We start from the raw sequence: 12,890 nt of genomic DNA on the forward strand, positions 1-12,890 counted from the left end.
GGATGTTGTGTCTCTTAGTGGGGCCGGCCATATGGTCCTCTCTGTGCCTTGGCTGCTCTGAGCTGGAATAGTGTCCTCAGGACTTGGGGGGCCAGGATGTGCTCCACTCTCTCTTCCTCCCTCTTCATTTGCTCTCTATGCTCTGATCAGACGTGTCCCTCTCCCTGAGCCGTAGCTTCAGTGATGTCCTCTGAAGTAAATTCTTCTGGTGTGAGGGGGTGCTGTCCACATAGTTGTGATTGGGGCCGGCCCCTCAGACCTCTCTATTGGTTCCCAGCTTCAGAATAGCATTCTTTTTAAGGGGTAAAGAATTTAATCCAAGGGAAAGTTTGACACCTAAGGGATAATGGTAAAAATCTTTAGAGTTTCATGCTGAATAAATGAGACCTACCATATTGCTTAATTTTTTTTAATTTAAAAAAGTAAACCAGAGAAACAAGACAAACATCCCATTGATAGGGTGCTCTTCCATCACATCTTGCCTGAAGTCACTATAAAAATCCCACTTTTCCCCCAAGTGAAGTGTAGTGAATCTTTTTCCAGATTTAGAAAATTTATACCATATGAATTTACAGGTCTGTTTTAAGCTTAATTCAGGATTGAACATTATGAAATTGTTGTCTTGATTTTTCATAGATGTTGACTTTACAGTAGGGGAAAAACCACTAATTTTTGAAGAGGAGAATAGATATTGTTTATGTTATTCCTTTATTTTACAGTATGCATTGCCTCTTCAGCTTATGGGAAACCAAATGATGACACAATGGATGGAGGTCTTTCGAACGATTATCGACAGAACCGTCCCTCCCGTAAGAAGGGAGATGGGTGGAAGATGGGCTTGGCTGTTTGTGGTTGACTGGTTTGTTATATTAGCCTCCTGCTTGTAAAACCACTACTGTCATAAAAGTAATTGATAATATGCCTGCATTTTTAGGAAATTCAGATAAGCCAAAAATTATAATTGTATGTAATCTTAGAACAAATGGTGATAACTTTTTAAATTTGGCATTTACTCTTCTAGTCTTTTTCTCTGTATCTTTATGCAACGCTGTTTTATTTATAAAAATGCTCTATGTAGATACTGCTTGAAATTCATTTTTAATTTAAATCTGCTATGAATATTTTTCAGTGATTATGAATGCTTTAATAGTTATCATTTTTGTTACATGCTTCATTTGCTGGACATTTAGAATGTGCTAGATGCTTACTGTTTTAACCAGAAGACTGGAGTTAAAGTTTTGTGTACATACACGATTACTTTCTTTGGTTAAATCCCTAGAGGTTTACCTGTCATTGTCAGCTTCTGACTGATCTTGCAAAATGCTCTACGGTTCACTTCTTCTTCCTAATAGCTTGACTCTAAGTTTGCCAGTGTGAGAGATAAACGATGGTCTCTCATTTTAACCTGCTGTCTATCACCTTCCAAGTCAAATTTGCATAATGTAAAATCTAAGATCTTCTTAAAATGTCCAGTATCCTTTCCTTTGTCCCCATCTTGGGGAAAATTACATTGAGGTTGATTTGTGTACCTAATAAACAGTTGAGTGTGCTTCAGCAAACATTACACACACGTTACCATTGCTCAGCTCAACATAGAGGACCTTCTGTCACCCCAGAGCATTTCCTTGTGGGACATTGTGCTTTGTGTTCAAAGGACCTACTGAAGGTAGGAGATAAAAGTGATGAACAGCATTTTCTAATGGAAAGTTTCTCTGCTTACTTAATTCTTAAGTAGTATGCTATAAAATGAAAGTTGTAATTGTATGGCAATATAAGTTGTCATTTAAGATGAGTTATCCATACCAGTATTTATCCTGTCTGTATTATTCACATAACTCCTTTTTTATATAGACATTTCCTGCGGGTATTTTGTCCCCTTAGGAGACTCTGCAGATTGATGAGGATGATAGACCAGAACTTGTGTGGTGGAAGTGTAAGAAGTGGGCATTGCATATTGTAGCTCTTCTCTTTGAACGGTAAGTCTCTGTTGTCATTACTGTCTTACTGTCAGTATCTCAGGATAGGAAATTATAAAACATCTGCCTGCTGTGCCTGTTTATGCTCTGCAGTGTTTGATTATTTGCTCTGAGAAGCATTAGAGCAGAATCACCCTCTGTTTGTTTCAAGCAGGCTTAACCATAATCATTGATTTTTGAGGCCATAGGAGAGGAGGCTTCCCTGTATCTTTTGTATTTGTGAAAAGACTGAAGAAATGGCATCATGCAACTTAGAAATATACCCAGGAATTATGGATGAATGTGTCTGATCACTTAGCTCCATAGGGAAAATTTTAAGATAACTTTGTGTAATTTTAAGATAACTTTTTGAAAACCTGTTATATATCAGGTATAACATAGTCTCAGGCCTAAGATTTGTCTTGTAGGAGGTCTTGATTTAGTAGGTAAAAGTCTTATGTCTGAACTCTTAAGTATGGCTCAAAACTTTTTTTAATAAGCAGTTTTATTGGGACATAATCCAAATATTATACGATTCAGTAGTTCAGTCATACTAAGAAGAGTTGTACAATATCACCACAATCAATTTTAGAACATTTTCTTTTTTCTTGTACTTTTGTAATTAGCTCCCCATTTGTTCCCAGTCCCCCTGCCCTGCCCCCAAGGAACCATCATTACATTTACTGACTCCTAGATTCGCCCATCCTGGCTTTCATATACCAATAAATATACAAAAATTCAGACCCAAGGGTCAAAAAAGCTAATAACAAAATAGAGTAAAACTCTAGTTGAAAAGAAAACAAAGTATTAAAACTAGAACAACTTTAAAATGGATCAAAAGGAGGTCAAATGATAAGGTGTTAGCCTCTAATCTAGCTATATCTGTCACAATCCACTTTTCATTGCATTCTGCATGATCACAAAATTATTTACCTCCCTGGTCTGTGTTTAGAAGTGGCTCATCAGAGGCTTCTTCCACATGTATTTCCCCTCATTTTTTTTTTTCAACTGAGTCAAAAGCAGGGGCAAGGGCAGTGTCGGGTGGAGTGGAGGTCAGATGTTACGCTGTGACCATTTAAATCAGATGGTAATGTTAATCTCTAATTACCTCTATAATCATTGTTTCTCTGCTCTCCAGGTTATTCACAGCCTTCAGCTGTGGTCAAAGGGAAATCTCTAGAGGCTCAATCTCTCTGGAGGTCTTGCAGATAGACTTGGGCTTCCACTGTCATCCTTAGCCTTGTGCAAACCAGGAATTCTCAATTGAAGCACTGATACCATTCCCTCCTCCGGGTTTGGATGATGTTATATACTTTCCTTGGCTCACACAGGCTAGTGTACCTCTTCCATGTGGACCTGTTGACACCTCACTTAGGTGGCTGCTGCTTTGAAGACAAGCCTTTAAGACCTCAGATACTAGGGAGGGGGAAATGAGGAGCTGATACCAAGGGCTCAAGTAGAAAGCAGGTGTTTTGAGAATGATGATGGCAGCATAGGAACGAATGTGCTGGACACGAGTGACGTATGTACGGATTGTGAGAAGAGTTGTATGAACCCCTAATAAAATGATTAAAAAAAAGACCCCAGATACTATTCTTTCTGATAGCGAGGCATCATCTAAGTTCCTTCATCACTCTTTGCTGTAGCGCCCTTATCTTCAGTGATCTCTTCATGAGGGCTCGTATCAAGCTTGGGTTATAGTTCACATTTTAAGTATGACTGAAAATGTTGGTGGACTCGATCTTTCAAAGGGGATTGTGTTTAAACTAGTGAGCATGCTTTTCTCTTCGCATTTTCAGATATGGAAGCCCAAGAACTGTCACAAAAGAATACTTCGAATTTTCCCAATTCTTCTTGAAAACTTATGCAGTAGGAATTCAGCAGGTAATAAACAGGCTTTTAAAATAGAAAAATGCTTACTATTGAAAGTGAACTAATTTCTATTTGCTTAAACGTAGATTCCAAACATAATAAATTATATCGTTGTAGGGGTCAAATGACACCTCTGGGAATCTTGTGTCGAGTGATCAAATTTTAGGTCCCAGACTTGAGAGCCACTACCACAGAACTGCCCCTGTGGACCCCAGACCCCAGCTAACCCTTGGAGGCTGTTGACGCTGATGTGGCAGTCATCAGTAACAGAGTTGTCTGTGAATTCTTTCGGAAATCCCAAAGTTCTTAACCTCTTTTTTCGATGGGTCTAACCCCTTTGTTGTTAACTTTTGTTTTAAAAATGTACGAATTTAATTAGAAGATAATATGAATTGAAGTATTTCAAGAGGAGTTGAGCTTAGATGTTAAGATTTTCAGCTAAGAATTTATATTGATTAATTGAAAGTTTGGGAACTCTTCAATACACTAACAACGAGGAATTGTTGATTGGTATTTCCATTTGAATCCAGATCTTTATGTGTTTAAGTGACAGTAATCATTCATTGAGCATTGGCTATGTTGGGAAATGATTAATCAGACATAATAAAAGACTAATGTTATACAGGTGGTTTCTGGATTTTTCATAAGTCAACACATATTAATATTCTGTTTTCAAAATAATAAAGTTAAATAATTCGAACCTGACATCTTAAGGTGGAACGCGTGGACCGAATCATGTTCTGAATTTATAAGTTCTGCGTACATTTTGAAAGAACCCTTTTAGTAGGTTCAGCAGACCTGTTACTGTAGCAGGATATAAAGAAGATCTCCAGAGCCCAGGACTGAGAGACGTGGGCTTAGTGTGTAGTTAGTTTTAGAACTCTCCCTGACGAAGGATTGCTCAGCCAGTCACAGCCCTTCTGTGTTTTCTTAGAATAAGCCCTTTTTTATCAGTCTTTAAAAAATTGCATCTCAAACTCTCCAACATCTGAGGTTATAAAATCTCACATTTTTAATAGGAATTCATTGCTCTAATGTTATGATTGTATTTCCCTATTGGAGTATATTTTGGTATGAAGTTTTAGTTAGGAAGTCAGCTTAATTTCTTTTAGAAGACTAATCAGTTGTCCTAGTACTAATTTTTTTAATTGATTTTTCTTCTAATTTGAAGTGACACTTTTACTGCATGCTAAAATCGATGTATACTGTCTCTTGCATGGGAGCTTTCAGTTTGCGTTTAGTTAAAGCTGTTCTTTTTCATGTCTGCAGTCTAAAAAGCTGACACCGTTTTTAAACCTTAAGATAGTTCATGTGCTTCTATATTTACTTTTCCTGTTTTTTATTTAGGTACTACTAAAAATTTTAGACCAATATAGACAGAAAGAATATGTAGCTCCCCGTGTCCTTCAGCAGACATTCAACTATCTCAACCAAGGGGTTGTTCATTCTGTAACCTGGAAGCAGATGAAGCCGCACATCCAGGTTTGTGTCTTGGGCAGCGCTCCAAAATGTTCCTCTGCTTGAATCTGTTTTCTAGACAGAGTAAGGGGCAGCAACCCTGTGTTGTACACCTAATGCCTTTCTTCTTCTCATAGTTTCAGATTAGTTCTCGTGTGTGTTGCACTGCCGTGCAGACCTGGGAGGTAAGCATTTAGAAAGAGTGAGGACTTCATGTTTCACACATTGGACAGCTTAGATTCACTGGATCTTGCTTGCAATCCACTTATTCGTAGTTTCCCCCTTTCTGCTCTTGGTCTCTGAACGTTGTTGAGATCAAATAAAATATTTTATGTGAAAGCACTTTGGAATTTACTAGCATACGGTTATTTTTTTGGAGAATGAAGCCTGGTACATGACCGTTTTCCTTTGTACCACCTCATGGAAAAATGTGCTTTGTTTTGGATGGCTAACATTTGTTCTTAGCAGTAGTCAGTCTTCTGTTTTTATGGCTATTTCTAATTTAAAAGAGAAATTCACCATTGTTATTTAATAAAAAGGAAAAATGAGAATGGAACATTATGAACCATTGATAAATTTTTTTTGCATTGTTAAGTTTTTATTGCATGCAAATAACTTTAGATAATCTAAGGTATTAGGAACTGAGTTTTTTCTCTCAAACTGTAACTCCTTAAATCTCTCAGTTGGTATCTTAAAACACAGTAAACTTTTTTTTCCCTTTCTCTTGATGCAGTAAACTCTTTTGCTTTGCCTTTGGGCCCAGGATTGAATTTATTATCATCTTATTATAGGCCTGACAAATTTTATGTCCATCCAATTACCTGGATTAAATGACAATTTTTGGCAATAAATAAACTGATTTTATTGATTGTGTTCCTACAAAGTAGTGGTGAATTGATAGTATTTCTGCTCCAATTAATACCTTTAGCCATGTTTTTACAAAACTGTAATATAAGGTTAAGAATGAAAGAAAAAAAAGAATAATAATGCCCTCATCCTTACACTGAGTTTTTCTTTTCAGGATTTAAAAATTTGCAATAGATAAGAGATGATCCCTTTTTTATATATGTTAACACCCAAAAGGCTGTAAAGCATTAGCAGCGGTGTACTTAGAGACTAATAGATGTGATCTCGCTTTTCCTCAAAACTGCATTTGTAGAGTTACAGATCAGATTTTTTTTAAATCTAAGAAACATTTAATATTGTCGAGTCACTGACATTTAGGACCCAAGGGGGAATAAGAAATTTCAAAAATAAGAAATAAAATAGTAAACATGACCTTGGGTTAACATTTTTACCTCTTCCTTTAAAGAATCAAAGTATGTCTAATATTGATCTTTTAGTTGATCAATAAATTCCTTCTGTCGATTGAAAGAATAATGTTATACATGTCTTTCTAAACACATGTAAACAGTTTGTTTACCTCCTTATCCCAAACCGTGCCTCCAAAGCTCTGTCTTGTTCCACTTGATTAAATCGATGCTAAACGGAAAGGTGACTGCCAGTACCAGCTTGGAGCAGCCAGAACAAGCCTGAGATCGTGGGCTCTCGGGCAGTCGCTCCTGACACGGCCAAACACCTATGCTCATTCTCGGTGTTGTGTCTTCTTCTCGCAGAACATTTCCGAGGATGTGATTTTTTCTGTGATGTGTTACAAAGACGAGGATGAAGAGCTGTGGCAAGAAGATCCGTACGAGTATATCAGGATGAAATTTGGTAATCTGCATGCTTCTGTTCCTCATCAGTTCCTGCATCTGTAAAGTGATGTCACTAAACTTACATTTTGGAGCAGATTTTATCAGTTAAATTTTCAGAGTTCTGTGCAGGATAAACTCTGAAACTCCAGGAGAGTTTGATGTTCCATTGAACCAGTCATTGGGACCTTTGGGTATGGGACGTGGAAAGCCACCTTATTCATCTGCTTGTGGGTGCTCGAGTAGTCTTGGAATCAGCGATTGTGCTTGCTATTGTGCAGTGATCTGTAGAGATGGTGTCTTTCTGTGCTTTTAGCAATACCCGTTGTTCTCTGTCTGAGAGACGAGACCCGTTGGATTTCTACATATACGAAGAGCACCCCTATTTAGTGCCAGGGACTAAGTCTTTCAGAAGAACATGCTGCGGCCCACTATGTGTGGCCTAGTTCTTTGGGGCCCTTCTGGGTCTTCTTTGAATACATTGGACTGTGCATATTGACTGGTTTCAGTTGGAATTAATCACTTCACGGAATACTTGTGCACTCACCATGCCAAAATCTTATTTGTGTACATCTGTCTTTCCCATCTTAGAAACGATCTGACAACAGGACTGTATCTTAATTACTGACTTTATTTTGCATTCATCGTCCTTGACACACCTCCATCGTCCTTTATTGGTGCTTGCCTCTGGCAATCCTTCAGTGAGTGCTGAAGCAGTCATTGATCAAAGGAGAGTGCTGTCCTGGTATGCTGAAGGGCCTCTCTGGCAAAGCAGTGCTTGCCCCTTGTTGGGCAGTGTCTCTAGGATGCCAATTAATCGACAGGTGTAAGTGCAAGATGATTGGACTGTGTTGTTTTTATAGGCTTTGTGTCTTGTATTAATTAATTCAGTGGGTGAGGAAGTGCCTCTTTTTGGAGAAAAAGTGTCCAAAAAGCAAGTGAATGAAAAATAAGATTTATGATCTGCCTATCTCCACATTCTACTGTTCTCTTTTGAAAATTACTGTACATATTATGTATAACCTATTTTTTCTGTAATGCATTTGCCTAATTTTCTGTAAGCCAACCTTTTTTCAATTTTTCTCCGAAGCATTCTTTAAGTACTTAACTTTTCTATAATATTTGTGTTTTATTATGTAGATTGTTTATGTAGCTCTCAGCTAATGATCATTATTCATTTTGTCAAACAAGATAGTATCTAGTTTTAAAAAATTTGAGAATAGTGTGTGCTGGGGGACAGTTGGAATTTGCATTTTATTAATCACTTAGAAAATATGGTTATGCGCGGCCATCTAGCTGAGAAACAACAAAGGCTACGTGGAATAAGTCCACCAGCCTGTGTGATCATGAAGTTGCAGTGGGATCAAGTATCCAGCATCAAAGACCCAGAACAAAAAATCATATCAGTGTGAATGGGGGAGAGCAGAGCGGAGACCCAAATCCCATCTGTAGATAATTGGACATCCCCTACAGTAGGGTCACAAGGAAGGAGAGACGAGACAGGGTGCACTGTAGCACTGATGAAACATTGAACTTTCCTCTAGTTCTTTAATACCTCCCCCCACTATCATGACCCCAGTTCTGCCGTACAAATCCGCCTGGACCAGAGCATGTATACACAGGTACAGATAAGAACTGGAAACATAGGGAATCCAGGACAGATAAACCCCTCAAGACCAATAATGAGAGTAGCCAAACCAGGAGGGGAAGGGGAAAGTGGGGAGAAAGCCGGAATCGATCACAGTGATTGACATATAACCCCCTTCCAGGGGGATGGACAACAGAAAAGTGGGTGAAGGGAGACGTCAGACAGTGTAAGACATGAAAAATAATGATAAATTATCAAGGATTCATGAGTGAGGGAGGGCGAGAGAGTGGGAAAATGAGCTGATACCAAGGGCTCCAGTAGAAAGAAAATGTTTTGAAAATGATGATGGCGACAAATGTCCAAATGTGCTTGATACAATGGATGGATGTATGGATTGTGATAGGAGCTGTAAGAGCCCCCAATAAAATTATTTTAAAAATATGTATACATCAAGACTAGTTAAAAAGTGATTTTCCAAAAAAAAAAAAAAGAAAAGATTTTCCTTATTATTTCAGCTTCTGTGGCTTTGAATGCAATGGGCATTTGATGTATGTATGTATTTTAATCTTCGTCAACTGCAAGGAAGAACAATTACTGCACTAGTTTCCTTTCACTAGCAAATCTTTATATGAGCAAAACCTTTCTATCTTATGTTATTGATTATGTCAGTTTCTTTGTGCTGCTGTAACAAATACCACAGGAGGGCGGGCCTAAAGAATGGAAGTTAATTGGTCTCAAATGCAGGCAGCTTGAAGGTAGTATTTGGAGCACTGGCTGTGGGGAGGCTCTCTGTCTCAGCTTCTGTGACCCCGCCTTCTGTGGCGTCTTGGTGATCTGCATGGGGAGGGCATTTGCTGGGAGGTAGAGACTGGCTAGAAGAGCCACGTTCAGTCCTCCACTGCTTCTGCAGGAACTGAGTCCGGAACAGTGGCTCATGTTAATAAAAGTAGTAGTATAATTCCAGATTTTGTAAACATGAAGATGAGCTCAGGCTTTAAGACATTCTAGGGCAAATGCTGACCCAGTTTAGTGACTCGGAGCAGGTTACTTAACCTCCCGCAGACGCAGTGTTTTCAGGTGTAAAGCAGGCAGTGATGATGTTGATGACAGCATTAAGTGGAGTGATAGCACATGAAGTAACTGCGTAGCACAGTGCTCTGCACAGAATACAACTACTAAACTGTTAGTATATTATGTTTGCTTTTTGTATCTTACATGTTGAAACAAAGACCAATATTAGTCTTATTTTTGTATTAAAACACATTCTCAGGTTCTTCTCAAATTTTCAGATATTTCTATAAAACAGCCTGTTTTGAAATATGTGAGCATGTTCATGATATGAAATAATATACTAGTTTTAAAAGATATGCAACAAATGCCTATTGAATCCGCCTGTTGAAATAGTGAAGAGCCATCCTAACAGTCCCTCAGTGCTTGTATACTTGCTGCTCCCTCTGCCTTGAGGGCTGTATCTCTAGTCTATGGATCATTTTCTCCTTTAATGTAACCACTGCTTAATGTTTACCTTAACAGAGAATTGACTAGACTCTCAGGGGACTCTATTTGAATTAGTACCCATACTCTTTGTTTTCATTTCTTCTGAATCTGACCTCTTTGTGTGTGTGTGTGTGTGTGTGTGTGTGTGTGTGTGTAATGTATGCATGTATGTATAATCTTTTAATTTTTTTCTCTTAGCCACATAAGCAGTACCTGGCACTTTTTTGGTCACTTTTGTATCTGCAGAGCCTGGAACAATGCTTGGTACGAGTAAACATTAAATAATTGTTTTGAGATATTGCTAGTCCTCCATGATGCAGATACTTTGATTTGTGTTGCTGTCCCTAGTACATGTGCTTAGAAGAGAAGGCGCTGAAGTATGATAACTATGATTGCCCATGGGAACATGGGTAAGATATACGCTCAGCTTCTTGTTGTCGTACCATGTGGAATAATATTTTATGTCTCGGATTTAGGTTTAGAATCTGTACTGAGTAATTCCATTCTGACTAACATGTCTTACCCTTTTGCCCTCATAGATATTTTTGAAGATTATGCTTCCCCGACCACAGCAGCCCAGGCTCTATTATATACTGCTGCCAAGAAAAGAAAGGAGGTATATGTCATTCTCTTCAGTTTAAACAGGAAAGGGAGCCTATATTGATTTGACACTCGAATATCCGAGGGGGTACCCCCCAAAAAAACCCCTGGAAACTTTTGTAGTACGCATTTTTCCCGCTAGGCGAGCGTTGAGCAACTTGCTCTGAGTTAGTGCACCTGGTGGTGTCACCTAGGAAGGTTTTCTCTGGTCACAGTGAATTTTTTTGTAGAAGCACTTTCACTTGAACGTTGTTTTATTGTCGTGGCTAGTTTAAAAGAACAGTGTGGGGCTGTGAACTTTTGTTTCCCTCTCGGTGGCTGGGGAGAGGGAATGCCGCAAACACTACAGTGGTGTTGAACACAGGTCACAAGGATAGCACGACGGAAAACTCAAGTGTACGAGTGGTTTCCTGTTTCAAAAAAGGGTGAAATGTTTTGATGACAAACCTTGTTCTGGATATCCATCAACTTCTTGAATGAATGAAAATGTTGACTTGCAGTGCATTTGGAGTTTGTTCCACCAGGTCAGACTGTTAAATCAAGCTTTCTATTTAGAGGTTCTGAAAAAAATTACCTAGCAGTGTGCAACAAAAAAGACCTGATTTGTGGCAGATGGGGGGACTGGTTTTGCCACCACGGCAATGTACCTGCAGACGCAGCCATCTCAGTGTGACAGTTTTTGGCTAAAAACAGCATGCTTCTCTTGCCCTCTGACTCACCTGACCTTGTTCCAGGTGTACTTCTCTTTGTTTCCATGATTGCAGAGGGACTTGAAAGGATAGTTATTTGATGATATAGAAGAGGTAAAGAAAATAACAAGGGAGGCGCTGACAGCCATCCAAACAGATGAGTTTGAAAAATGTTTCCAAGAATAGAATAGCAAATTTGACATATGTAATAAGTATAATGGAGAGTACTTTGAAGGTGATAAGGTTGTTTCGTTAAAAAAATTAAATACAAAAAAAATTAAATACATAGCTTTGAACAAAAAAGTTGGTTTTTTTTTTCGGTACCCCCTCCTACATACCCTTTTATATTTGAGCAATTCTCTATTTTAAGTTATAGTTTGCCACTGTATGAATACTGTTCTAGTAAATGGAAAAGGAGTCTTGGTGGGGTCGTGGTTATGTATTGGACTTCTCACTTCAAGGTCAGCAGTTTGAACCCACTAGCAGCTCTGCAGGAGAAAGATGAGGCTCTATATGCTCTTATAAAGATATGAAAATAACAGTAATTTATAATTTACCAAGGGTTCATTGGTGTGGGAGGGTTGGGGAGAGGGAAAAAAGAGGGACTGATATCAAGGGCCCAAGTAAAAAGAAAATGATGATGACAACATATATATAAATGTGATTGATACAACTGATTTATGGATTGTTACTCTAAGAGCCCCCAGTAAAATGATTTAAAAAACAAAGTGTTAGTGTGGGTAGCCCAAAGGCCAAGGGGCAACTCTACTCTGTCTTATTGGGTTAAGAATTAGAATGGACTCAATGGCAGTGTTTTTTGTTTTGTTTTGTTTTAAGGGAAGCTAAAAGGTGAAGTATCATTGGTCATTCTCTTTTTCAATAAACTGTACCTTTTTACTGGGATTATAATTGTTTGATATAGGGAAATAAAAATCTTTCTGAAATTTTGTGCATCTTAATACGATGAACTTTGGTAATCAGCGAAAGCTCATGTGGAATAAAATAGATTCTCTCTCTCTAGGTGTTGCCCAAAATGATGGCCTTCTGTTACCAAATTCTAACAGACCTGAACTTTGACCCCAGAAAGAAAGATGGAGCCCTGCATGTGATTGGTTCCTTAGCAGATATTTTATTGAAGGTCAGGATAATCAAAATGTTAATGTATGCAATTAAACCATGAGGAAGGGGGCAACCTAGAGATTATGAAAGTTATGAATGATTTAACCTGGTGACTGCTTCTGGATAATGGAGTGGACTTCTATTTCTTTAATTAAAAATAAACTGTCATTTGTTTCTGTCAGTTTGTCCATATGAAACTTGCTGTATAGAGAATGATATGAAATGACTTGAGTGTCAATTGTTTTATTTTTATGAAAAATCACGATCAAATTGTCTTTGAGATACTATATTTTCTTCATTTAAAATATGAAATATCTAGATCAAACAAATTTTATAAAATAGGAACTGAAAACAGGGAATCCAGGGCGGATGATACCTTCAGGACCAGGGGTGTGAGTGGTGATACTGGGAGGGTAGA

At 38.2% G+C, this 12,890-nt stretch overlaps 1 protein-coding gene across 2 annotated transcripts in view; it reads left to right on the forward strand.

Annotated features, from left to right (window-relative positions):
• The window catches only part of IPO8 (importin 8), a 92,183-nt gene that overhangs the window by 38,478 nt on the left and 40,815 nt on the right, over nt 1-12,890 (forward strand). For both annotated transcript variants that reach the window (XM_075551916.1, XM_075551915.1), the window contains exons 6-12: nt 720-809; nt 1,882-1,976; nt 3,755-3,839; nt 5,175-5,309; nt 6,902-7,001; nt 10,604-10,680; nt 12,375-12,491. In XM_075551916.1, the coding sequence (XP_075408031.1) occupies nt 720-809; nt 1,882-1,976; nt 3,755-3,839; nt 5,175-5,309; nt 6,902-7,001; nt 10,604-10,680; nt 12,375-12,491 (699 nt within the window). The remainder of the gene's footprint in view (nt 1-719; nt 810-1,881; nt 1,977-3,754; nt 3,840-5,174; nt 5,310-6,901; nt 7,002-10,603; nt 10,681-12,374; nt 12,492-12,890) is intronic.

Source organism: Tenrec ecaudatus, chromosome 6 (genome assembly GCF_050624435.1).
Source record: "Tenrec ecaudatus isolate mTenEca1 chromosome 6, mTenEca1.hap1, whole genome shotgun sequence".
NCBI lineage: Eukaryota > Metazoa > Chordata > Mammalia > Afrosoricida > Tenrecidae > Tenrec > Tenrec ecaudatus.